Source organism: Hemitrygon akajei, chromosome 4 (genome assembly GCF_048418815.1).
Source record: "Hemitrygon akajei chromosome 4, sHemAka1.3, whole genome shotgun sequence".
Lineage (NCBI taxonomy): Eukaryota > Metazoa > Chordata > Chondrichthyes > Myliobatiformes > Dasyatidae > Hemitrygon > Hemitrygon akajei.
The window spans coordinates 154,499,209-154,526,031 of NC_133127.1; the positions used below are offsets into that span (position 1 = coordinate 154,499,209).

The window sequence follows — 26,823 nt, forward strand, 5'->3', positions numbered from 1 at the left end:
TCCATTTTATCCTTGCCTTCTTTCGGTATAGCTGAGATTATTCCAACTGGGTGGCATTTGTGCCTTTTTTAGAGCCCATTTCAGTGTGGGGAGTAAAACAGGAATTAACTCATTTTTAAATTCTTTGTACCACTCTGCCATATACTCATCTGATCCTGGTGACTTGCTTAATTTAATTGTTCTTTACAATTGTTCTATTAATTGTTTAATAGTCATCGTTCTATTTTGTTCTTCACTTAAAGTGGGTAACTCTAGAGAATTCAAGAAGGTGTCAATTTGGGTTATGCTCCCCCCTGGAACTTTGGAATATAGCGTTTTGTAAAACACTTCAAAAGCTTCTTGAATTTCACTTAGCTTATTTTTTATCATTTTCGTTCTTGGGTCCCTAATTCTATGAATTGTATTTTCTGCTATCTTTTTTTTTCAGTTTCAACGCCAGTATTTTCATAGATTTCGATCCACTTTCATAATGTCTCTGTTTCAGAAACATTAAGTTTTTCCTGATTTCTTGCGTAGTCAAATTATTTATTTCATTTCTAATTCTTTTAATTTCCCCTAATGTATCCTGTGCCAAATTCAATTTGTGTTTTTTCTCTAGTTCCTTCAGCCTATTTTGTAATTCCTCTGATGTTTTATTCCTTATTTTTTTCTTATATGAAGATATCGCTATAATTTTCCCTCTTAAGACAGCCTTCAGAGTATCCCATAAAATAGGAGGTGCAACCTCTCCATTATCATTAAATTCCAAGTAGAGACCAATTTCTTTTTTAATTTGTTCCTTAAAGTACGGATCATTGAGTAGACTTGAATTTAGTTTCCAAATAGTATTCTTTGGTTGTAGGTCAAAATAAACATAAATATATAGGTGCATGGTCACTTACATCTATTGTCCCAATTCCACAGGTGTTTATTTGGTCTTTGTCTTTTCCAAATGTTATGAAATAGTCTATTCTTGTATATACAGAATGGGGAGCAGAATAATGAGTGTAATCCCTTCTGTCAGAGAAAAGGTCCCTCCATATATCAATTAAACCAACATTCTCAAAAAGTGTATTAACTTTCTTATGTAAGGATTTTGTTTCATGAGTTTTTCTATTGGAAGAGTCTAAATTTGGTTGTAATTGTAAATTTAAGTTTCCCCCACATGTCAGGAGACTTCTGTTTCCATTACCATAATATTAGTAATTTTCTGAAAGAAACCAATATCACTTCCTGGGGGTGCGTATATATTCAATAGAGTAACTGAATTGCCATCTATATTCCCCCTTACTGCCCTCTTTATCTCTCATTTTGAATACTTTTTCAAAATTTAGCTTACTTGAGATAAGAATAGCAACTCCTCTCCTATATCCTGATTTAACTGAGGAGAAAAACAGATTAGTGAAGCCCATTCTCTTTAGTTTTTTATGCTCATTATCACTTAAATGAGTTTCCTGTAAAAATACTACATGGGCTTGTTCTTTTCTCATTTTGGATAAAATTCTCTTACGTTTGATTGGATTTAATAACCCATTTACATTAAAAGAAATGAATTTTACCTTGTCCTTAGCCATCTGTATTTATCTGTCAATGTATCATTGAAATTAGAATAAAACTTAATCGATCTACTCCCTGAACAAATAAGAACCAAGAAACGCAAACAATAACAAAAATGGCAACGAATGTGTGATTCTAAGGCTGAGGTCTCTAGTAGATGACCCTGCGTTGAGCTAGAGGTCAACCCCTCCTATTTGTGAGTTGAGGGCCCCCATTGCAGTATTCATAAAAGTCTGAACAAATCCATTACACAGAAAAGATTTCCCTGTGTACTCCTATATATATATACACACACACACACACACACACACACACACACACACACACACACACACACACACACACACACACACACACACACACACACACACACACACACACACACACACACACACACACACACACACACACACACACACACAACATATATATATATATATTCTCATTTTGGTGGGGGAAAAGGAGTAAGTGAGCGAATAAAGAATAACAACTAATTAATATAAAATCCACATTATAATAAGTATTTCTCAAGGTAAGTATATCACCATGTACTTTTTATCTAAGAAAAAACATGCTGACATTGGAGAAGGTTCAGAGGAGGTTCACAAGGAGGATTCCAGGAATTAAAGAGTTATCATATATAACCATATAACAATTACAGCACAGAAACAGGCCATCTCAGCCCTTCTAGTCCGTGCCGAACGCTTACTCTCACCTAATCCCACTGACCCACACTCAGCCAAAAACCCTCCATTCCTTTCTTGTCCATATACCTATCCAATTTTGCTTTAAATGACAATACCGAACCTGCCTCTACCACTTCTACTGGAAGCTCATTCCACACAGCTACCACTCTCTGAGTAAAGAAATTCCCCCTCATGTTACCCTTAAACTTTTGCCCCCTAAGTCTCAACTCATGTCCTCTTGTTTGAATCTCCCCTACTCTCAATGGGGAAAAGCCTATCCACGTCAACTCTATTTATCCCCCTCATAATTTTAAATACCTCTATCACGTCCCCCCTCACCCTTCTACGCTCCAAAGAATAAAGACCTAACTTGTTCAATCTTTCCCTGTAACTTAGGTGCTGAAATTCAGGTAACATTCTAGTAAATCTTCTCTGTACTCTCTCTATTTTGTTGACATCTTTCTTATAATTCGGTGACCAGAACTGTACACAATACTCCAAATTCGGCCTTACCAATGCCTTGTACAATTTTAACATTACATCCCAACTCCTATACTCAATGCTCTGATTTATAAAGACCAACATACCAAAAGCTTTCTTCACCACCCTATCCCCATGAGATTCCACCTTCAGGGAACTATGCACCATTATTCCTAGATCACTCTGTTCTACTGCATTCTTCAATGCCCTACCATTTACCATGTATGTCCTATTTGGATTATTCCTACCAAAATGTAGCACCTCACACTTATCAGCATTAAACTCCATCTGCGATCGCTCAGCCCACTCTTCTAACTGGCCTAAATCTCTCTACAAACTTTGAAAACCTACTTCATTATCCAGAACGCCACCTACCTTAGTATCATCTGCATACTTACTAATCCAATTTACCACCCCATCATCCAGATCATTAATGTATATGACAAACAACATTGGACCCAGTACAGATCCCTGAGGCACACCACGAGTCACCGGCCTCCAACCTGACAGTTATCCACCACAACTCTCTGGCATCTCCCATCCAGCCACTGTTAAATCCATTTTACTACTTCAATATTAATACCTAACGATTGAACCTTCCTAACTAATCTTCTGTGAGGAACCTTGTCAAAGTCCTTACTGAAGTCCATATAGACAACATCCACTGCTTTACCCTCATCAACTTTCCTTGTAACCTCTTCAAAAAATTCAATAAGATTTGTCAAACATGACCTTCCACGCACAAATCCATGCTGACTGTTCCTAATCAGACCCTGTCTATCCAGATAATTATATATACCATCTCTAAGAATACTTTCCATTAATTTACCCACCACTGACATCAAATTGACAGGCCTATAATTGCTAGGTTTACTCTTAGAACCCTTTTTAAACAATGGAACCACATGAGCAATACGCCAATCCTCTGGCACCATCCCTGTTTCTAATGACATTTGAAATGTTTCTGTCAGAGCCCCTGCTATTTCTACACTAACCTCCCTGAAGGTCCTAGGGAATATCCTGTCAGGACCCATAGATTTATCCACTTTTATATTCCTTAAAAGCGCCAGTACTTCCTCCTCTTTAATCGTCATAGTTTCCATAACTTCCCTACTTGTTTCCCTTACCTTACACAATTCAATATCCTTCTCCTTAGTGAATACCGAAGAAAAGAAATTGTTCAAAATCACCCCCATCTCTTTCGGCTCCACACATAGCTGTCCACTCTGATTCTCTAAGGGACCAATTTTATCCCTCACTCTCCTTTTGCTATAAATATAACTGTAGAAACCCTTTGGATTTATTTTCACCATACTTGCCAAAGCAACCTCGTATCTTTTAGCTTTTCTGATTTCTTTCTTGATTCTTCTTACATTCTTTATATTCCTTGAGGATCTCATTTACTCCATGCTGCCTATATTTATTGTAGATCTCCCTCTTTTTCCTAACCAAGTTTCCAATATCCCTTGAAAACCATGGCTCTCTCAAACTTTTAACCTTTCCTTTCAACCTAACAGGAACATAAAGATTCTGTACCCTCAAAATTTCACCTTTAAATGACCGCCATTTCTCGATTACATCCTTCCCATAAAACAAATTGTCCCAATCCACTCCTCCTAAATCCTTTCGCATCGCCTCAAAGTTAGCCTTTCTCCAATCAAAAATCTCAACCCTGGGTCCAGTCCTATCCTTCTCCATAATTATATTGAAACTAATGGCATTGTGATCACTGGACCCAAAGTGCTCCCCAACACATACCTCCATCACCTGACCTATTTCATTCCCTAATAGAAGATCCAACACTGCCCCTTCTCTAGTTGGTATCTCTAGTACTGCTGCAAAAAACTATCCTGCACACATTTTACAAACTCCAAACCATCCATTCCTTTTACAGTATGGACTTCCCAGTCTATGTGTGGAAAACTAAAATCTCCCACAATCACAACCCTGTGCTTACTACAAATATCTGCTACCTCCTTGCAAATTTGCTCCTCCAATTCTCGCTCCCTATTAGGTGGTGTATAATACACCTCTATAAGTGTTACTACACCTTTCCCATTCCTCAATTCCACCCAAATAGCCTCCCTAGACGACCCCTCTAATCTATCCTGCCAGAGCACCGCTGTAATATTTTCTCTGACAAGCAATGCAACACCTCCCCCTCTTGTCCTTCTGATTCTATCACACCTGAAGCAATGAAATCCAGGAATATTTAGTTGCCAATCACACCCTTCCTGCAACCATGTTTCACTAATGCTACAACATCATATTTCCAGGTATCAATCCATGCTCTAGGCTCATATGATCATATGCAGATCATTTGATGGCTCTGGGCCTGTACTTGCCGGAATTTAGAAGGATGAGGGGGGAATCTAATTGAAACCTTTTGAATGTTGAAAGGCCTATACAGAGTAGATGTGGAAAGAATGTTTCCCATGGTGCGGTAGTCTAGGACAATAATGTACAGCCTCAGAATAGAGGGGCATCCATTTAAAACAGAGATGCGGACAAATTTCTTTAGCCAGAGGGTGGTGAATTTGTGGAATTAGCTGTGGAGGCCAAGCTGTTGGGTGTACTTAAGGCAGAGATTGAAAGATTCTTTTTTCATTTTTAGAATCTTTTTATTAATACATAATCTTCTACAACTATAGAATAATACAAAATTTCAACAAATTAATATGTATACAATTAATAGAGCTGAAGAAAAAAAACTAATAATATATAAAAATGAAAAAAATTTATATATAGAAAAAAGAAGGAAATTAAAAGAACCCCATCTAACTGAGAAAAATAAACCCCATTAGGAACCAACCCCCAGAAGCAATACGTTTAACCATCATTAGATATATTTTAAAAATGCATCAACCGCCAATTCACTTTTTTTTAAAAAAGATGATAAAATTGGAAGGAAACCATATAGAATAATTCAAATTAAATGGTTATATTTGGCAAAAGAACCCCATCTTCTCTCAAGATCAAATCGAGGTTCAAAAGTTCTACTTCTAAATTTTTCCAAGCTGAGACATAACATTACTTGAGAAAACCATTCAATTAATGTACGGGAAGAGATATCTTTCCATTTTAATAAAATTACCCTTCTTGCCAACAATGTAACAAATGCAATTACATGTTGATCTGAAGATGAAATACCCTGAATGTAATGTGGAACTATTCCAAATAGAACAGTTAGTCTACTAGGTTGTAAATTAATTTTTAAAGTTTTAGAGATTGTAGAAAATAAAGATTTCCAAAACAGTTTTAATGAAGAACATGACCAGAACATATGTGACAAAGTAGCTTCTTCAGTTTTACATCTATCACAATAATTATCTACACTAGGAAATATTTTAGATCGTCTCTCCTTTGTTAAATAATAATGATGGACAATTTTAAATTGAATTAGACAGTGATTGGCACATATAGAAGAATTTACATTTTTCAAAATTTGAACCCAATCTTCATTCACAAAGGTCATATTAAGTTCTCTCTCCCAATCTTGTTTAATCTTTAGTGATAGGTTCTCTTTTTGTAACAAGAGTAAATTATAAATTCTGCTAATGGAACCTTTCACTAAGGGATTCCATTTCAAAATGGTATCCAACAAATCAGATTCTTGTAAATATGGAAACTTAGGTAAATATTGTTGTAAAAAATGTCTAACCTGAAAATATTGCAAAAAATGTGTATGAGCGAGAGAGTATTTATTAATTAACTTCAAAGGTCATCAATCGACCATTATAAAATAAATCTGTAAAAAAAAAAACGGATCCCTTTATTTTTCCATAGGAGAAAAATGGGGTCGGTTATTGAAGGTTTAAATGAAATTTTTCAAGTATCGAACACAACTTTCTAAATCTTCAGAAGTCGAATCGATGCGAGATAAGTGTTCAGCATGTTTGTCCACTTTATCGTTGATCCGATCCAGTTTGTCTTCTAACTGTTTGAAAGCGTCTCGTCCGACGGGGTCATCGCTTCTTTTCTCCCGGATTTAGAACTCTTGCTAGACATTGTAAGTTAGATATATTCACAGGCAAGTAAGAGATACCAAAATAATTCCTAACTAAGGTTTAAAAAATGGAGACATTTAGTGCAAAGATAGCGACAGTAACGGAACAAAAGTTCGGAGCAGCTAAACAATCACCATCTTACCGGAAGTCGCCTAAATGAAATTTTTGATTATAAAAAAAACTAGACAACTTAAATTGTTTAAAATTTTAAAAATTACGAAACTGAATCCAAATCCTTAAAGATTGTTTAATAACTGGGTAAAAAATTTAAATTTGGAATTTTAGAGAGCTGTAAAGGTAATGGAGCTCCTAATATTGAAGTTAAATGAAATTGTTTAACAGCTTTTAATTCCAAATCAACCCAAAGTGGTTTTTGGCTCTTATCGAGCCAGTATAACCAAAAACATAATCGTCTAATATTTACAGCCCAATAATACAGTCTTAAATTAGGAAGTGTAAGTCCACCATCTTTTTTGGGTTTTTGTAAATGGTACTTGTTAATTCTTGGTCTCTTATTGTTCCAAATAAAGGAAGAAATAAGAGAGTCAATTTGATCAAAAAGATTTTTATTTAAAAAGATAGGTATATTTTGGAAAATATATAAAAATCTAGGTAAAATCATTTTCACAGCATGGATACGACCTATTAAAGAAAGAGTAATTCTAGAAAATAGTAATTTCATGGAGTCCACTAGAGGAACTATATTATATAAAGATCTTTATATTTTTTAGTAATTATAATACCTAAACATCTAAATGTATTAGCAATTATAAAAGGAATATCATTATATGTACCAACAGGAGCATTTAATGGAAACAATTCACTTTCATTCAAATTAAGTTTATATCCTGAAAATTTTCCAAAATCTTTGTGTTTTCAAAAGATTAAGAATTGTTTCCTCAAGATTTGAAATAAAAATCAAAAGATCATCTGCATAAAGAGAAATCTTATGTATGGTTCCATTTATAGAAATACCATGAATGTTTTTGGCCTCCCGTAATGTTATAGCTAAAGGCTCCAATACAAGATTAAATAATAAAGGGCTTAATGGACACGAGAAAGTGAAAAGAAAGAAGACCTGTAATTGTTAGTAATGACCGTGGCAATAGGGTTCTTATAGATCATTTGAATCCCTCTATTAAAATTATTACCAAAACCAAATTTTTCTAATACTTTGAACAAGTATGGCCACTCAACTCTATTGAATGCCTTTTCTGCATCAAGAGAGATAACACATTGAGGTTGCTAAGATAATGGTGAATAAATAATGTTCATCAATCTCCGAACATTAGAGAAAGAGTAACAGCCTTTAATAAAGCCTGTTTGGTCCATGGAGATAATTTTAATTAAAATATTTTCCAAGGGGTTAGCCATTGTTTTAGAAAGAATTTTTGCATCCACATTTAATAGCGAAAGAAACCTATATGATGAGCATTCAACAGGGTCTTTATCTTTTTTAAGAATTAAGGAAATAGATGCTTCATAAAAAGAAGGTAAACTACCCTTCTCAAAGGATTCATGAAACATTTCCAAAAGATACGGAGAAAGTTATCTTTCAAATTTTTTGAAAAATCCCACGAAATAACCATCAAGTCCGGGAGCTTTACCTGATTGTATTGATAAAATAGCTTTCTGAATTTCATGCTCGGTAATTGGAGCATCAAGCATCTGTTGATCTTCATCAGAAATTTGTGGAAATTTAATCTTATGTAAAAAAGCTTCCATTTTGGAGGAATCTGCAGGAAATTGAAATCTATAAAGATCAGAATAAAAATCTTGAAAAGTATTATTAATATCCTCATAGTTACTTACTATATTTCCATTGTTTTTACAAATCTTTAAAATTTGTCTTTTAGCTCTAACTGCTCTTAGTTGGGAAGCTAAGAGCTTGTTATTTTTATCCCCAGAGATATAAAATTGACTTTTCAATTTAAGCAAATATCCTTCAATAGGATATGTTAGTAATAAGTTATACTGTGATCGTAGTTCTACTCTTCTTTTAAATGAAACAACATTTGGAGAGATTGCATTAATGTTATCTAATTCTTTAATTTGTTTAGAAATTTTATCTAATTCCATTCTTGTTTGTTTCTTCAATTTCGCTATATACGATATAATTTGACCACGTAAGTAAGCTTTCAATGTATCCCAAATTAATAACTTGGAGACGTTTCCTATATTATTAAAGAGAAAAAACTCTTTTATCTGAGTTTCAGTAAACTCAACAAATTCTGCACTTTGTAATAAATGTTCTGGAAAACGCCAAAATGGTCTGGTAGAAACAACATCTTTCAATTCAAATATTAAATTTAAAGGAGCATGATCAGAAATAGCAATCGCATCATACTCACATTTCTGAACATTACATAAAAGTCGAGGGTCGACTATAAAATAGTCAATTCTTGAATATTTATTATGAACATGTGAGAAAATGGAATATTCTCTATCATTAGGATGCATATGCCTCCAGACCTCAATTAAACCATAATCAATTAAAAAGGAATTAATAAGTGATGCAGAACGGTAGGAAGTTGATGTTTGGATGATGACTTATCCATTAAAGGATTTAAGCAAGTATTAAAATCACCACCCATTAATAACATATATTCATTTAAATCAGGTAATAGAGCAAAAACGGCTTTAAAAAATGAGGGATCATCAACATTTGGTCCATAAATATTAGCCAAAACCATTTTCTTATTACAAATTATTCCTTTAACAATTAAAAATCTACCATTAATCAGAATCAGAATCGGACTTTAATCGCCAAGTACCTGTGCACATATAAGGAATTTACTTCCGGCAGATGTTGTCTCTCTGCTCATAACAATAATAATGATAAATATAAATGAAAATATAGATTATACATACAGGTAGTGCAATCCAAGTAATAGTTAGCCGACAGTTAACTGTTCAGCAAAGTGACCGCAGTAGGGAAAAAACTTCTCCAGTGCCTATTAGTCTTAGTCTGGAGGGATCTGAAGCGCCTACCAGACGGAAGCAGATCAAACAGTCTGTGCGCAGGATGGGAGGAGTCCTTTATGATGTTCCCCGCCCTCTTCTTCAACTATAATATCCTCCTGATTAAAAGGAATATTAGAATCGATAAAAATAGAGACACCTCTAGTTTTACTCTGGGAATTTGCATGAAATAGAGGACCCTTCCAAAATTAAAAAAATCGATTTTTATCACATAACCTGATATGCGTCTCTTGAGCAAAAATTATATCAGGCTGGTATCGATTTATAACTTTAAATGTTTTCTTACGCTTAATAGGGTGATTCCAACTGCGAACATTCCAAGTTAAAACACTTAACTGTTTAGATGTCATCATGAAACTTTGTATCTAAAAAAAGTAGTTTGACACATGTCAGGATAAAGTGATTGAAAATGGCGGAGATGAACAACAATAAAAATAATTAGTGTATGCTCCGGGATTCCATAATGGGGATTAAAAAAATGAAAAGAAACACCCAACCTACAAAGCCCAGAAACAAGTCGATATCAATCGACGCAAGCTCCAAGGAAAGCATAGACGCGAATACAGCTCCGCCTAGCTGAGTAATAAAAAATAATAATAAAAAAGTAATCTCTATCTCCCTCTACTGAATATAAATCTCATTTCAGTCAACATATATCTCAGTATAATTAACTTGGAAGGATAGTGTTTTTCTTGTGAAAGCAAACAACCTTCAATTTGAAAGTAACCTTCATAATATTAGATAAGGGAAGAAAAACACATCCAAAGCAATCCTTGGAATATTTTCACAAAAGAAAAATAATCGCCATCTTTAAATTGTCCAATCTGTCTTTAAAACACAAGGAAATCCAAATAATTACTTTTAAAAATTCTTCAATAAAGCATACGGAATAAAAAAAACCATTGATTCATTTAAATACTGCAAAAAAAAAGTTCTAGATGGTTCAAACTTAACTTCAGCCTATCAACAATTCTCGCACTATATCTTCTAAGGTTGAAACCCTCCAAACCAGTCTTTTTCAAAAATAAAAACACGTTTTAAAATAAAGACTTTCTGTGACCATCAAATCTTCCAATTTTATCAGTCTTTACACCGCGAGACACTTAAACCATTATAAGTCATTCAACTTCAGGCTTCAAATTCGTCATCATTGAAATATTTGTACAGGGTTTTTTTCCGGTGACATCATCGTCAAGAATGGCAGCTTAAGTCACTTGCTCCTCCGGAAAAACGCATATTAAGCCCAGTTAACCCATCAAATATCATATTTTTTGAAAAATATTTGAACTAAAAAGAGGGGCAAGAATTTGGAAAAGGAATGGAAATTTAAAAAGTGACACTGCGGAGCCTGCGTCCGAGAGGAGTGCAACGAGCGGCTTTCCGACCCGACCGTGTGCTAGTGAGGTGGATGTTGGGCCTTGTTCAGGCAAAGCGATGAATATCTTTGAAATCCTGCAAGAAATAATGGAGGTCCAGAAAGATATAAAGCAGCAGCTCTGTGATATTAAGTCAGAGCTCGCCAGCACCAATCAAAAAATAGTGGTGGCAGAGACTCGAATTGAGAAGGTGGAAGATCGCGTTCAAAACGTGGAACGGATACTGAGTAAGACAATAAAAATATTAAATCACCAAGAAGGTAAACTGCTTGACCTGGAGGGAAGATCACAGCGGAAAAATATCAGAATCTACAAAGTTTTAGATAAAAAGCTCAAAACTGTCAGGACTCATGGTGAGACCTCAACAGTGCCTTATAAAGCCTCAGCGTCACATCCCCGCTCTTGTATTCTAAACCTCTTGAAATGAATGCTAACATTGCATTTGCCTTCCTCACGACTGACTCAGCCTGCAAGTTAACTTTTAGGGTGTTCTGCACAAGGACTCTCAAGTCCCTTTGCATGCCATATTTTTGGATTTTTTTCCCTGTCTAGAAAGTAGTCGGCACATTTACTTCTACTGCCAAAGTGCATGACCATGCATTTTCCAACACTGTATTTTATTTGCCTCTTTTTTCCCCCATTCTCCTAATCTGTCTAAGTCCTTCTGCAGCCTACCTGTTTCCTCAACACTACTTGCCCCTCCACCGGTCTTCATATAATCTGCAAACCTAGCTGCAAAGCCATCTATTCCATCATCTAAATCATTGATATACAGCACAAAAAAGAAGTGATCCCAACACTGAACCCTGCAGAATCACTGGCAGCCAACAAGAAAAGATAATTTATTCCTACTCGCTGCCTCCTACCAATCAGCTCTAACCGTGCTAGTAACTTTCCTGTATTACCATGGGCTCTTAGCTTGCCAAGCAGCCTTGTCTGGCACCTTGTCAAAGGCTTTCTGAAAATCCAAATATACAACATGCACTGCAACCCCTTTATCTATCCTATTTGTAGTCTCCTCAAAGAATTCCAACAGGTTTGTCAGGCAAGATTTTTCCTTAAGAAGCCATGCTGACTTTGTCCTATCTTGTCCTGTGTCACCAAGTACTCCATAACCTCATCCTTAACAATGGACTCCAATACTTTCCCAACCATTGAGGTTAGGCTAACTGTTCTATAATTTCCTTTCTTAAAGATTTGAGTGACACTTGTAATTTTCTGGTTGTCCAGAACCATGCCAAAGTCCGATGATTTTTGAAAGGTCATTACTAATACGTCCATGTAATTTCTACCACTACCTCTTTCAGAACCCTATGGTGCAGTTCATCTGGTCCGGGTGACTTGTGTACCTTTAGATCTTTCAGCTTTCTGAGCACCTTTTCCCTTGTAATAGTATCTGCACTCATTTCTTTTCTCTCACACCCTTCAACACCTGGCACACTGCTAGTGTCTTCCACAATGAAGACTGAAGCAAAATACTCATTTAGTTCATCTGCCCTTTCCTTGTCCCTGGTTATTACTTCTCCAGCCTCATTTTCAAGCAGTCCTATATCCACTTTCATCTCTCATTTCTTATATTCTTGAAAAGGCTTTTACTATTCACTTTGATATTGTTTACCAGCTTGTTGTCATATTTCATTTTTTTCCTCTTAATAATTCTTTTAATTGCTCTCTGTAGGTTTTTAAAAGCTTGTCAATCCTCTATCTCCCCACTAATTCCTTCTCCTTTGCTTTTAAATTAGCATTGCCACAGTTGTACTATTTTGCCATTTGAGTACTTCATTTTTGGAATAGATCTATCCTGCACCTTCCTCATTTTTCCCAGAAACTCAAGTCATTACTGTTCTGCTGTCATCCCTGCCAGCATCTCCTTACAATATACTTTGGCTAATTCCTCTCTCATACCACTGTAATTTCCTTTACACCACTGAAATACTGCTATGTCAGACTTTACTTTCTCCCTATCAAATTTCAAGTTGAACTCAAATCATATCGTGATCACTGCCTCCTAAGGGCTCCTTATTTGCCTCTGGTTCATTACATAACACACAGTCCAGTATAGCTGATCTTCTGAAAGGCTCAGTGACAAACTGTTCTAAAATGCCATCTCATAGGCATTCAACAAATATTGAGATCCATTACCAACCTGATTTTCCCAATGTAGCTGCATGTTAAAATCTCCCATGACTATCAGAACATTGCCCTTTTGACATACCTTTTCTATTTCCCATCGCAATCTGTAATACATATCCCAGCTACTGTTTGGAGGCCTATATATAACTGCCATCCAAGTCCTTTTACCTTTGCAATTGCTTAATCCACAAGGATACAACATCTTCCAATCTTACATCACATCTTTCTAATGATTTGATGCCGTTCTTTGCAAGCAGAGCCACGCCATCCCCTCCGCTTACCTTCCTATCCCATCAATGAAATGTATAACCTTGGATATTCAGCTCCCAACTACAACTATCCTTCAGCCATGATTCAGTGAAGGCCACAAAATCATACCCGACAGTCTGTAAATGTGCAACAAGATCATCCACCTTATTTCTTAAGCTCCATGCATTGAGATATAACAATTTGAGTACTGTATTTGCTACCCTTTTTGATTCTACATCCCTAAGGCACTGACTCTCACCCTACTGGCTGCAATTTTGTTCTATCCTCTGTCTGCCCTTTCTGACAATCTGACTGCATGCTACTTTTGCTTTTTTACCATTTGTCCTATCCTGAGTCCTTTCATTCCAGTTCCCCTCCTCCTGCCAAATTAGTTTAAACCCTTTCCAACAGCTCTAACAAACCTGCCCGCAAAAATATTGGTCCCCTCAGTTTAGGTGCAACCTGTCCCTTTTGTACAGGTCATACCTCCCCAAGAAGAGGACTCCCCCAGAAGATACAGGATTCTATGGAAAATGTATTCTACTATGTAACTGATTTCAATGTGTTGGAGTATTATTAGAATAACATTCAAAAGTCTGGAAAATCAGATAGTCTGGTATACTTGGGACTTCGGTGTCAGACTAGCAGATTTTACTGCATCTAGACTGAAAATGTTGGACAAGCTATTTTGTGGACAAAGTTGCAAGGGTACCTGTAAAGCTGTTCCTATAGCAAGTCAATAGAAGAAGGGGAGAAAGGTGACAAGTCAATAGAAGAAGGGGAGAAAGGTGACATTTTGTATGACTGATCATTTAGTAGATTTGCCTGTTCTTAGCTGGACCATTACATTCTGAAGATGCAAAACCATATCAATTCAAAATTGATAAGAGATAGATGAGTATTAATTTTTTTTCCATTTTAATCTAAGAAAAAGAGAAGTGACCAGAAGTTGAATATAGAATAGTACTTAGAATTATTGAGCAAACATTAAATATTCAGGCAAGAAATTTAAGTTGGACTTGGAATGGTTGTAATAAAATTCCTTGGTGTGGTTGAATAATGTGTATTGCTGAATTGTCTACACTGCCAGAGGAATTTTAGAAATGGTGTGAGGAGTACTGATAGAGTTCTGTTACACTTTTTAATTGGTTCTTTGGTTAAACGGTACTGTTGATGTTCACAGATTTGCCACCAGGAGCTGCTCTAGTTGCATTGTTTTATCAACTGGGTTTCTAATTAGCTGGCATAGTGGTCATGGTTAATGTTGTAAAATATTTGGAGGTACAAAATTGCATCTCGTGAATTTAGCAGCAGAAATGTCACTCAGAGTTTTCATGCTAAACTTGTGTTATTGAACTGACTAATGAGCAAGAAAATTTAAGCACAAGTTGCAGTGCTTTAGCAAGAATACTACAGCAGAATCGTGGTAATGCGAAAATATGAATGCTTGGAAAATAGGACCTGTTTTATGCTGGCACTACATATTAAGAAACTATGTAAAGGCTGAATAAATGTAGGACAGAGCTAGATAGATATTTCAAAATCTTTTAAGTTGCAGGGCATAGACATGCAATTAAATATAAAATGTATTGCGTAGAGAACAATAAATATTATTGGAATTTATTTCCAAGGCTGGTGGTTAAGACATGTTGGGTAAACATTTACAAAAAATTACCGTAAATGCCGGACTACAGAGCGCACCTGATTAAAAGCCGCAGGCTCTAATTTTAGAAAGAAAATCAATTTTGTACTTGTACAAGCCGCACCGGATTTTAAGCCGCTGGTGTCCCACGTTGTAATATGAGATATTTACACAGAAAGATATTACACGTGAGGATTTTTTAACTTTTAATTAAATCCATATGGTAACATAAACAAATACATATTGCAAATGCTTTTTTTCGAACCGTGCCTGTAACACGGCTACTTTTAAATATACATACGTATCGGTAACACACAAATTACGTTGTGTATACTTTTTTACTGAACAGTGCACGAACAACATTCCAACATCTCCTAACGACTGGTAAAAAAATATATATATACTGCAGCCTACCAGGAAAAGTTATTGATCACCTTCTTCATCTTCCTCCTGCGCACTATAACCATCAAAGTCCTCTTCTTCAGTGTCCGAATTGAACAACCTCAGGATCCCGTCACTCACTTCAGTCTCTTCGTTGTCGCTCTCACTTGAGCGCACGCGGTCCTCTTCATCATGCAGCAGTCCAGCCTTTCGAAACCCGTTGGTGATGGTGGATGTTGTGACACGGCTCCACACATTTAGGATCCACTGGCAGACTTGAGTTAAAGATGCTCTTCGCATGTGGCCTGTTTTGGTAAAGGATTTCTTGCCGCTCGTCATCCAAGTCTCCCACTCAACGCGCAGCGCCACTTTAAATGCCCGGTTCACGCTGATGTCCAGTGGCTGCAAATACTTCGTGGTGCCCCCAGAATTCACAGCTGGAATTGAGTTTGTACTCTTGATGGCAGCTTTCACTGAATCTGTTATATGGGCCCTCATGCTGTCCATAACGAGCAATGCTTTTTTTCTGTGAAAAAATCCCCCTGGTCGCTTGGCGTAGCACTCTCTCAGCCAATCCTTCATTAGACTCTCCATCATCCAACCTTTCTTATTGACTTTCACCATGATTTCTTTTGGGAATTTTTCCTTTGGCATTGTCAGCCGCTTAAAAATCACCATCGGTGGAAGCTTTAGTCCGGATGCTGTGCAGCTCAGAACACAAGTAAAATGCGTTCTCTCATGGTCACTTGTTTTCAGTGTGATGGACGAGTCACCTTTTTTATTAACAGTCCGAGTGAGAGGCAGGTCAAACGTCAAAGGTACTTCATCCATATTTATGATTTCATCTGGCCCGATGGAATTCTCCGCTATCGTTGTTTGAGTGAATGTATGGAAGTTAGCAAGTTTTTCCTCGTGGTCGGGAGGGAGCTGCTGACACAGAGTCGTGCGTACCCTGACGGACAGGCCTTTTCGTCTCATAAATCTAAAACACCACGATGGCCCACCTCTAAAATCTTCGATTTTCATTTTGGTGGCGATTGTTTTAGCCTTCAGTCTGATCTGCACGGTGGAAACACCGCGGCCGCCTGCTCTCTGTGTGTTAACCCAGTCTTCAAGAAAGTTTTCAAGTTCGGGCCATCTGCTATGATTACCTCTGAAAGCTTTTGTCGTCTTTTTGCATTGACTCAGTTCTTCACGCTGGCGTCTCCACCATCTCACCATCGATTCATTTATGCCAAGATTACGTGCAGCAGCTCGATTTCCTTCTTCAACCGCCAGATTGATCGCCTTTAACTTAAAAGCTGCATCATATGCTTTTCTTCGAGTGTTTTCCATGTTGATGAGGGTGAGTACAAATGACTGATTTACAATAATTTAATTGTGAAAGTGCGCTTGATTTATCGTACAATTTCATTGGACCTCTGTGAACTACTCATCAATTTTATTGGTCTACTGTTACGAGGCAAAATGTTTTTGGTGGCATGGAAAAAAACCATGCATTAGCCGCACCGTAGTAAAGGCCGCAGTGTTCAAAGCGTGGGGAAAAAAGTAGCGGCTTATAATCTGGAATCTACGGTAGATAAATGGTTAAAGGAAAAATATAAAATGCTGGTAAATATTATCAAGGTATACTCTTATAGACTGTTTGGCATGCAACTTCTCAATATTGACAAATATTTGTTCGTTTAAAAAAATTTTACTTCAGAAATCCATGTTTCTTGAGACAGTTCAATCATAAACCTAGTGGTACTCTTCCAGAAATCCTCATAGTACTGATAACTATCACAGTTGACAGTGTATCTGCCCTATCTGCAGGTGCTTGTGAGGGAACCTTGGCTTGCTCTACATGTCATCTAATTTTTGAGGACCACATTTATAAGAAATTGGATAGCAGTACAGATGAAGAAATGGATATGTTGGACCTAGCATTTGGCCTCACTGACAAGTAAGATGTTACTTATTTTGCATATTTTGGGAATCGCCATGTTCTATTAATAGCAGCAACAGGTAATGTTTATGTAGTGCCTCTAAGGTATCAAGGAGAGTAATGGATTATGTAGAGGGAAAGGGAATGGTAATTGCAGAGGGTATACTGACGAATATTTAGAGGTGATAGAATGTTTGGCATGATGAGTGAATATGATCTCATTTGTTGGAGAATACAGATGGGAGTTCTTTTTTGTTCTAAAGCAGATGTTCCCAACCTTTTTTTTTAATGCCATGGGCCCACACCGTTAACTGAGAGGTCCATGGACCTCTGGTTGGGTGCCCCAGTTCTAGAGGATGTTTACAGTTGATGGAAGATCAGACATAAGCACAGGTGGAAATGATAGAGTTGGGCAGATTGTAACAAGACCAAGTGGGAAAATTCAAGAATTGTGAAGCAACAATGATGCCTTTTAAGGGAGGATAAATGAAGTCAGCTGCAGTCCCCTTCAAAGCCTAGGATTGTACAGAAAATAAGGGCTAAATGTTAGAGGAAACCTGGGAACATTATAACTCAACATGATATCAAGGAGGGTGCATCAATAGCTGAAAATGGGACCTCTTTATCAATTGGGTTAAAAATCAAACTGAAATCTTCAGTAAACAACTTACTCCTAACCATTTAGGAGTAATCTTTAATAACTCGAGTGGTTAAGCTTGAGGGGCTCCTGCAGCAATATTCAGATCTGATAATAACTGTCTAATCACACATTTCTTCTTCTGCCTTGGATATAAATAAATTCATTGAAATGTCCTTGCTTCAGTTTCCAGTTCCCCAATGTCTTCAGTTTTACTGGATACCTTGATGCTGTGCCTATTTCAATAAAATCTTGGATGTTTAAAAAAAATCATATGAGGGATGTGGGCATCACTGGCAAAGTCAACACATTAAGGTGGAGGTGAGCTGCCCCTTGAGTTTTTGCTGTCATTCTGAAGATGCCCTCACCCTCTCAATGTTGTTGAATAGGGGTATCTGAACATTTAGACTAGGACAATGATCAAACAGCTATGTGCAACATAAAGGGAAACCTGCAAGCGATGGTATTCTTTGCTGGAGGTTGTAAATTTGTTGTTGATGTTGGTGAAGTTGTGATACTCAGTTTGTACGTATTACAAGCCGCAACCAAAATCTGACTATGCTTAAGTGAGTGAATGTGAAGGATCGTGGAATTGGTTCTAAACAAACTGTCGGTTTCTATCAGATGGCATTGAATTATTTCAGTGTTATTGGAGGTGCAATCATCCAGACAGATAGAGGATATTGAGTCTCGTGGATTGTGATGGACTTTGGGGATTAAAGAGGTGAATTGCTTGCATGATGGCTCCTGCCTCTAACCTGATCTTGTAGCTGCAATGTTTGTGTAGTTGTTGGTGCAGTTAATTTATTTGTCAATGGTGATGCAGCACCACCCCCCCCCCCAACCTCCCTTGTATTAATGGTGGAAAATGGGAGACTTGTCAATGGTAATGCCATTGACTATAAAGGATAGGTTGGTTATTACCTGCATTTGCATGACATAAGTGATGCATTCCATTTATCCACATATGCCTGAATGTTATCTTAGTTTTACTGCATTCAGGCATGGGCTATAAACCATAGTGGTTTAAGACACTATGAATAGAATAGTAGGTTACATAGTCGTTAGAAAACGTTTCCATGCCTGATCACATGGAGGGATGTCACTAATGAAGTATCTGATGATTTGGTGTCAAGCTGCGCGGTTAGTAGAGCTGCTGGTTGAACCCCTCCAGTGACCTGGGTTCAATCATAACCACATGGATTTACTTCCAGTTTCCTTCCATATTCCAAAGATGTGCATGTTGGCCATTTTTAAATTGCTCCCTGTGTGGTAGTATCTGTGAGAATGGGGGTGGTTGAGGGAATGTAGGAAGAATTAGATGGGATTAGTGTAAATAGGTGCTTAATGATCAGCTCTGATTCCATGAGCTGAAAGGTCTGTTTTTATACTAAAGGTCTGCAGTAGAATGCTCCTTCTATAAGATGTGAGATTTCAGGGTATGTAGCAGTCTCATTGATGACTACAACTGCAGGAAGTGTGCCAAAATTCATCTCCTGATTGACAAGGTCAAGGAACTGAAGCTGGATGCACTCAGGACCATTTGGGAGCTGAAGACTTCATAGGTGAGACTTTTACTGAGGTGGTCACACCCAAAGTGCAGGCTACATATTGTAGATGGGTGACCACCAGGAGAAGTAATGAGTGTAAGCAGTCAGTGCAGGGTTCCTCAGCAATAAGGATACTCCTTTGGATACCATTGGGGGTGCGGTGGTGGGGAATGACCTATCAGAGCACAGCAGCAACCAGCCCAGTCGCAGTATGGCTGACTCTGAGGGTCAGCAGGGAAGGGTGAAGTCAGGCAGAGTGAGTTAATGGAGACTCAGTAGTTAGGGGGATGGATGGCAAATTCTGTGGCTGTAAAAGAGAACCCAGGATGGTGTGTTGCTTCCCAGGTGCTAGGATGATTCAGATTGTCTGCAAAAGATTTTCAAGAGGGAGGGTGAGGAACCAGAGATCGTGGAGCACATTGGCACCAATGACATAGCTAGAAAGAAGAAGATGTCCTCCACAGTGAGTATAGAGAGTTTGGAAAGAGGCTGAAAAGCAGGACCTCCAAGGTAGTAATCTCCGGATTACTCCCAGTGCCAGGTGCTAGTCAGGGCAGGAACAGGATGATAGTAAAGATTGAATGAGTGCCTGAGGAAGTGGTGTAGGGGGCAAGGGTTTCAGATTTCTTGACTGTTAGGATCTCTTCTGGGTTAGATATGACCTGTACAAAAATGACATGTTACACTTGAACCTGAGGGAAACCAATATCCTTGCAGCCAGCTGTTGGGGAGGGTTTAAACTAAGTTGGCAGGAGGATGGGAACTGGAGTGATTGGGCTGAAAATGGGGAAGTCTGTATACAAGTCAATACAGTATGTAGTGAGACTGAGGAAGGACAGGCAGAAAAAAAGGGCAAAATTACAGTCAGTGGGATGAGTTGAAATGTAACATGGGGTCAAAATTTAAAAGGGTGATGAATACAGGACTTAAAGGTGTCATATTTATATGCATGTAGTATATGGAATAAAGTAGATGAATCTGTAACAAAGATCGGCAGGTATGACACAGTGGTCATCACAGTTGTGGCTGAAGGAAGATCTTAGTTGGGAGCTTAACATCTAACGATATACAGTTGCGAGAAAAAGTTTGTGAACCTTTTGAAATACATGTTTTTCTGCATTAATTGCTCATAAAATGTGGCCTGATCTTCATCTAAGTCACAATAATAGATGAACACAATCTTTCTAAACACACAAACAGTTGCAGTTCTTGTCATCAATATTGAGTACACCATTTAAACAATCAGAGTCTAGGTTCAAACAAGTATGTGAACCTCTGGGGTAATGCCTTCTATAAAAGCTACTTGGAGTCAGGTGTTTCAGTCAGTGAGGTGAGGGTTGTAGAGGTGCCCTGCCCTATTTTTAAAAAAGACACACAAATTCAGGTTACTGACAGAGCCTGTTCTTCTTAAGAAAGATCTGTTTATATGCACAATGCCTAGATTAAAACACCTCAGAGGACTTTAGAAGAATTGTATGCATGAAGCTGGAAAAGGCTACAAAAGCATTTCTAAAGATCTGAGTGTTCATCAGTCCACAGTAAGAGAAATTGTCTACAAATGGAGGAAATTCAGTACTATTACTACTCTTCCTAGGAGTGGGCGCCCTGCAATGATCACACCAGGAGTACGACATGCAATGCTGAAGGACGTGAAAAGGAACCCAAGGATAACAGCAAAAGACCTGCATAAATATTTAGAACTTGCTTAAGTCTCAGTTTATGTGTCCACTATAAGTAAAACTCTGAACAAAAATGGTGTTCATGGAAGGACACCGTGGAGGAAATCACTGCTTTCCAAGAAAAAACATTGTTGTACCTCTCTACTCTGGCTGTATTGTCCAAGTTTTCATTATTCCTCTCCACTGCGCTCAGGTGGTTCCTAACAAGACCATAAGACATAGGAGCAGAATTAGGCCATTTGTCCCATCAAGTTTGCTCTGCTATTTCATCATGGCTGATCCATTTTTCCCTTCAGCCCCAATCTGTTGCCTTCTCTCCATATCCCTCCATGCCCTGACCAATCATGAATCTATCAACCTCTGTCTTAAATATACATAGAAACTTGGCCTCCACAGATAGCTGCCTGTGGCAATGAATTCCACAGATTCACCACTCATTGGCTAAGGAAATTCCTCCTTATCTTCATTCTAAAAGGAAACCCCTCTATTCTGAGGCTGTGTCCTCTGGTTTTAGAGTCTCCCACTACAGGAAACATCAACTCTATGAAGGCCTTTCACCTTTCAATAGGTTTCAATGTGGTCACCCCTCATTCTTCTGAATTCCAATGAATACAGGCCCAGAGCCATCAAACACTCTTCATATGCTGTTCAAACCTGGAATCATTTTCGTGAACCTCCTTTTGAACCCTCTCCAGCTTCAGCACATCCTTTCTTAGATAAGGGGCCCAAAACTGTTCACAATAGTGCCTCACAAATGCTTCATAAATTCTCAAAATTACTTCCTTGCTTTTATATTCTAGTCCTATTGAAATGAATGCTAATGTCACATTTGCCTTCCTCACCACAGACTCGATCTGCAAATTAACCTTTAGGAAAACCTGCACAAGCAGTCCCAAATCTCTTTGTGTTTGTTTTTTATTCTCTCTCCTTTTAGAAAAGTCAACCCTTTCATTTCTTCTACCAAAGTGCATGACCATACATTCCCTGACACTGTATTCCATCTACCATTTCTTTGCCCATTCTCCTAAGTCCTTCTGTAGCCTCTCTACTTCCTCAAAACTACCTGCCCCTCCACCTCTCTTCGTATCATTTGCAAACTTTGCAACAAAGCCATCAATTCTATCATCCAAATCATTAACATATAACGTAAAAAGAATCGATCCCCTGTGGGATAACACTAGTCACTGGCAGCAAGGTGTCTTTTATTCCCACTCTTTGTCTCCTGCCAGTCAGCCATTGCTTTATCAATGCTAGAATCTTCCCAACAATACAGTGGGCTTGTAGCTTGTTAAGCAGCCTCATGTGGTACTTTGTCAAAGGTCTTCTGAAAACCCAAATACACAACATCAACTGATTCTCCTTTGTCTATCCTGCTTGTTCTTTCTTTGCAACAAATTTGTCAGGTAAGATATTGTCTTGAGGAAACCATACTGATTACAGCCTATTTTATCATGTGCCTCCTGGTATACTGAAACCACATCCTTAACAAATGACTCCAACATCTTCCCAACCACTGAGGTCAGACTAACTGGCCTATAGTTTCCTTTCTTCTGCCTCTTTCTCTCCCCCCCCCCCCCTTTTTGAAGTGGAATGACATTTACAATTTTCCAGTCTTCCTGAACCATTTGAGAATCTAGTGATTCTTGAAAGATCATTACTAATGCCTTCGCAATCTCTTCAGCCACATCTTTCAGAACCCTGGGGTGTACACTATCTGGTCCAGGTACTTTTAGATCTTTCACTTTCCCAAAAATAGTCTTCCATAGTTCATCCACCATTTCCATATCCTGTTACTACATCTCCAGCATCATTTTCCAGTGGTCTGATATACACTCTCACCTTCCTTTTACACTTTATGTATCTGAAGAAACTTTTGGTATCGTCTTTAATATTATTGGTTAGCTTACTTTTCTGTTCCATCTTTACTTCCTTAATGACTTTTTAGTTGTCTTCTGTTGATAGTTGAAAGTTCCCCAATCCTCCAATTTCCCACTAATTTTTGCTCTATTATATGCCCTCTCTTTGGCTTTGGCTTCTCTTGTTAGCCATGGTTGTAAATACTTTCTCTTTGGGATGGATATATCCTGTACCTCCTGAATTGCTTCCAGAAATTCCTGCTGTTCTACCATCATCCCTGCCAGTGTTCTTTTCCAATCAGTTCCAGCCAACTCCTCTAATTCCTTCTACTTCACTGTAATACTGATACATCTGACTTTAGTCTCTTCTCAAAATTCAGAGTGAATTTCATACTATGATGACTTGCTCCTAAGGGTTCTTTTACCTTAAGCTCTCTAATCAATTCTGGTTCACAGCACAACACCCAGTCCAGAATAGTTGATCCCCTGGTGGACTCAACCATGAGCTGCTTTAAAAAGCCATCTACAAGTATCTGGGAGTACAGTTAGACGAGAAGCTAGACTGGACTGCCAACACAGATGCCTTGTGCAGGAAGGCACAGAGTCGAATGTACTTCCTAAGAAGGTTGGCGTCATTCAATGTCTGTAGTGAGATGCTGAAGATGTTCTATAGGTCAGTTGTGGAGAGCGCCCTCTTCTTTGTGGTGGCGTGTTGGGGAGGAAGCATTAAGAAGAGGGACGCCTCACGTCTTAATAAGCTGGTAAGGAAGGCGGGCTCTGTCGTGGGCAAAGTACTGGAGAGTTTAACATCGGTAGCTGAGCGAAGGGCGCTGAGTAGGCTACGGTCAATTATGGATAACTCTGAACATCCTCTACATAGCACCATCCAGAGACAGAGAAGCAGTTTCAGCGACAGGTTACTATCGATGCAATGCTCCTCAGACAGGATGAAGAGGTCAATACTCCCCAATGCCATTAGGCTTTACAATTCTACCGCCAGGACTTAAGAACTTTTTAAAAGCTATTATTAATGCTTTTTGAGATAGTGATTTAGATGCATATCATATTTTTTTTACTGATTTAAGTATTGTATGTAAGTAGTTTTGCTACAACAAGTGTATGGGACATTGGAAAAAAAGTTGAATTTCCCCATGGGGATGAATAAAGTATCTATCTATCTATCTATCTATCTATCATAAGCATTCTAGAGATTCCCCCTCTTGGAATTGCACAAACCTGATTTTCCCAATCTGCCTGCATGTTGAAATACCCCATGATTATTTGTAAGATTGTAATCTTACTGATCTTGGGTGCGTTGGGGTTGGTGGAGGACCCATCCCCGCCATATCTGGCTTCTACATTTTATGTCATCCTTTATGTTAATTTTGAGACTCATTCCACCATTTTCTTGTGAGTTAGAACACTGAATAAATCATGGAGTGAACTATATATATCTATAATGTGGATGTCCAGATAGTCAAATGTTCTGAGATGTTTCATTTTGACAATCTGGAGCAGTGGTATGCTGTGCCACCACCAAACAATGGAACACAGTTTTACTAGCCAAAGGTTAACTTTCCAAGCTCAGTTGCCTCACTTTAGGAGGACATTAGAGCTCTTCTTGAAGTTGGAGGAATGTCAAAACAATTCATTGGCTGCATAAGTACATGACCTGGAAGACAACGGGAAGGGAAAATTAAGCAACTATGATTATTAGTACCTGTTCTTACTCAAGTCTGCTTCATTTCAGGTGTAAAACTAATGTGTCACACCTTATTGAGTTGCATGTATGCTATCTAAAGCTACAACTTCAGGTGGAGGTGTAAAGTTATGGGTGTCAACTTAACTACAAATTTGGGATGATAAAGGAAGTTCGGGATCTAAGTAAATGTGGTAAAAATTCATTTTGGTCATTAACTAGGAAAGTACACATTGGAGTTCTCTGAAGCGGGACTTCAGAGAACTCGGAAGAAGGCTGAAAAGCATGACTTCCAGGGTGGTTATCTCCGGTTTGCTTCCAGTTCCTCGTGCTGGAGAGGGCAGGAACAGGGAGATAATGGATCTGAATGTGTGGCTGAGGAACTGGTGCAGGAAGCAAGGATTTACATTCTTGGACCACTGGGATCTGTTTTGGGGTAGGGATGAATTTTACAAAAGGGACGGGTTGCACTTTAATAGGCGGGGGACCAGCATTCTGGCAGACAGGTTTGCCACTGCAATACGGATGTGTTTAAACTAAGTAGTGGGGGGGAGGGGATGAACTGGAAATATAAGGATGGAGTTAAAGGGAAAGTGAAAATAAGAAAAGTTAAAAAGGACAACAGAATCAATGGAGTAGAAAGCTGAAGAAGAGATCATACAGGATGGCCAAGTGAAATAGGAATTGATATGAAAGGAGAGGGGAGTAACAAATTAAAAGTATTTTATATGAATGCACGAAGTATAAGGAATAAAGTAGATGAGCTTGAGGCTCAGTTGGAAATCGGCAAGTACGATGTTGTGGGAATAACAGAGACATGGCTTCAAGCGGACAGGGCCTGGGAAATGAATATTCAAGGATATACATCTTAGCGAAAGGACAGACTGACTGGCAGAGGGGGTGGGGTGGCTCTGTTGGTGAGGAATGATATTCAGTCCCTGCGAGGGGGGACATAGAATCAGGGATGTAGAGTCAGTATGGATAGAACTGAGAAATTCTAAGGGTAGAAAGACCCTAATGGGAGTTATCCACAGGCCCCCAAACAGCAGTCTGGATGTAGGGTGTAAGTTGAATGAAGAGTTAAAATTGGCATGTCGCAAAGGTATTGATACAGTTGTCATGGGGGATTTCAACATGCAGGTAGACTGGGAGAATCAGAATGGTACTGGACCCCAAGAAAGGGAGTTTGTGGAGTGCCTCTGAGATGGATTCTTAGAACAGCTTGTACTGGAGCCTACCAGGGAGGGCAATTCTAGATTTAGTGTTGTGCAATGAACCGGATTTGATCAGGGACCTGGAGGTAAAGGAACCATTAGGAGGTAGTGACCATAATATGATATGTTTTAACCTACAATTTGAGAAGGAGAAGGGAAAATCAGATGTGTCAGTATTACAGTTGAACAAAGGGAACTATGGAGCTATGAGGGAGGAGCTGGCCAAAGTTCTATGGAACAATATCCTAGCAGGGAAGACAGTGGAACAAAAATGGCAGGTATTTCTGGGAATAATGCAGAAGGTGCAGGATCGGTTCACTCCAAAGAGGAAGAAAGATCCTAAGGGGAGTAAGGGGCGGCCATGGCTGGTGAGGGAAGTAAAGGGCAGTATAAAAATAAAAGTGAAGAAGTATAACATAGCAAAGATGAGCGGAAAACCAGAGGACTGGGAAGCTTTTAAAGAGCAACAGAAGATAACAAAAAAGGCAATACGCCAAGAAAAAATGAGGTACGAAGGTGAACTAGCCAAGAATATAAAGGAGGATAGTAAAAGCTTCTTTAGGTATGTGAATAGCAAAAAAATAGTTAAGACCAAAATTGGACCATTGAAGACAGAAACGAGTGAATTTATTATGAGGAACAAGGAAATGGCAGATGAATTGAACAAGTACTTTGGATCTGTCTTCACTAGGGAAGACACAAACAATCTCCCAGATGTGATAGTGGTCAAAGGAACTAGGGTAAAGGATGAACTGAAGGAAATTTATATTAGGCAAGAAACGGTGTTGG

The 26,823-nt window shown here is 38.3% G+C and overlaps 1 protein-coding gene across 1 annotated transcript in view; it reads left to right on the forward strand.

Annotated features, from left to right (window-relative positions):
- LOC140726817 (adrenodoxin-like) overlaps window positions 1-26,823 on the forward strand; it is a 51,183-nt gene that overhangs the window by 20,678 nt on the left and 3,682 nt on the right. The window contains exon 3 of the mRNA XM_073043667.1: window positions 17,288-17,417. Coding sequence (XP_072899768.1) covers window positions 17,288-17,417 — 130 coding nt within the window. The remainder of the gene's footprint in view (window positions 1-17,287; window positions 17,418-26,823) is intronic.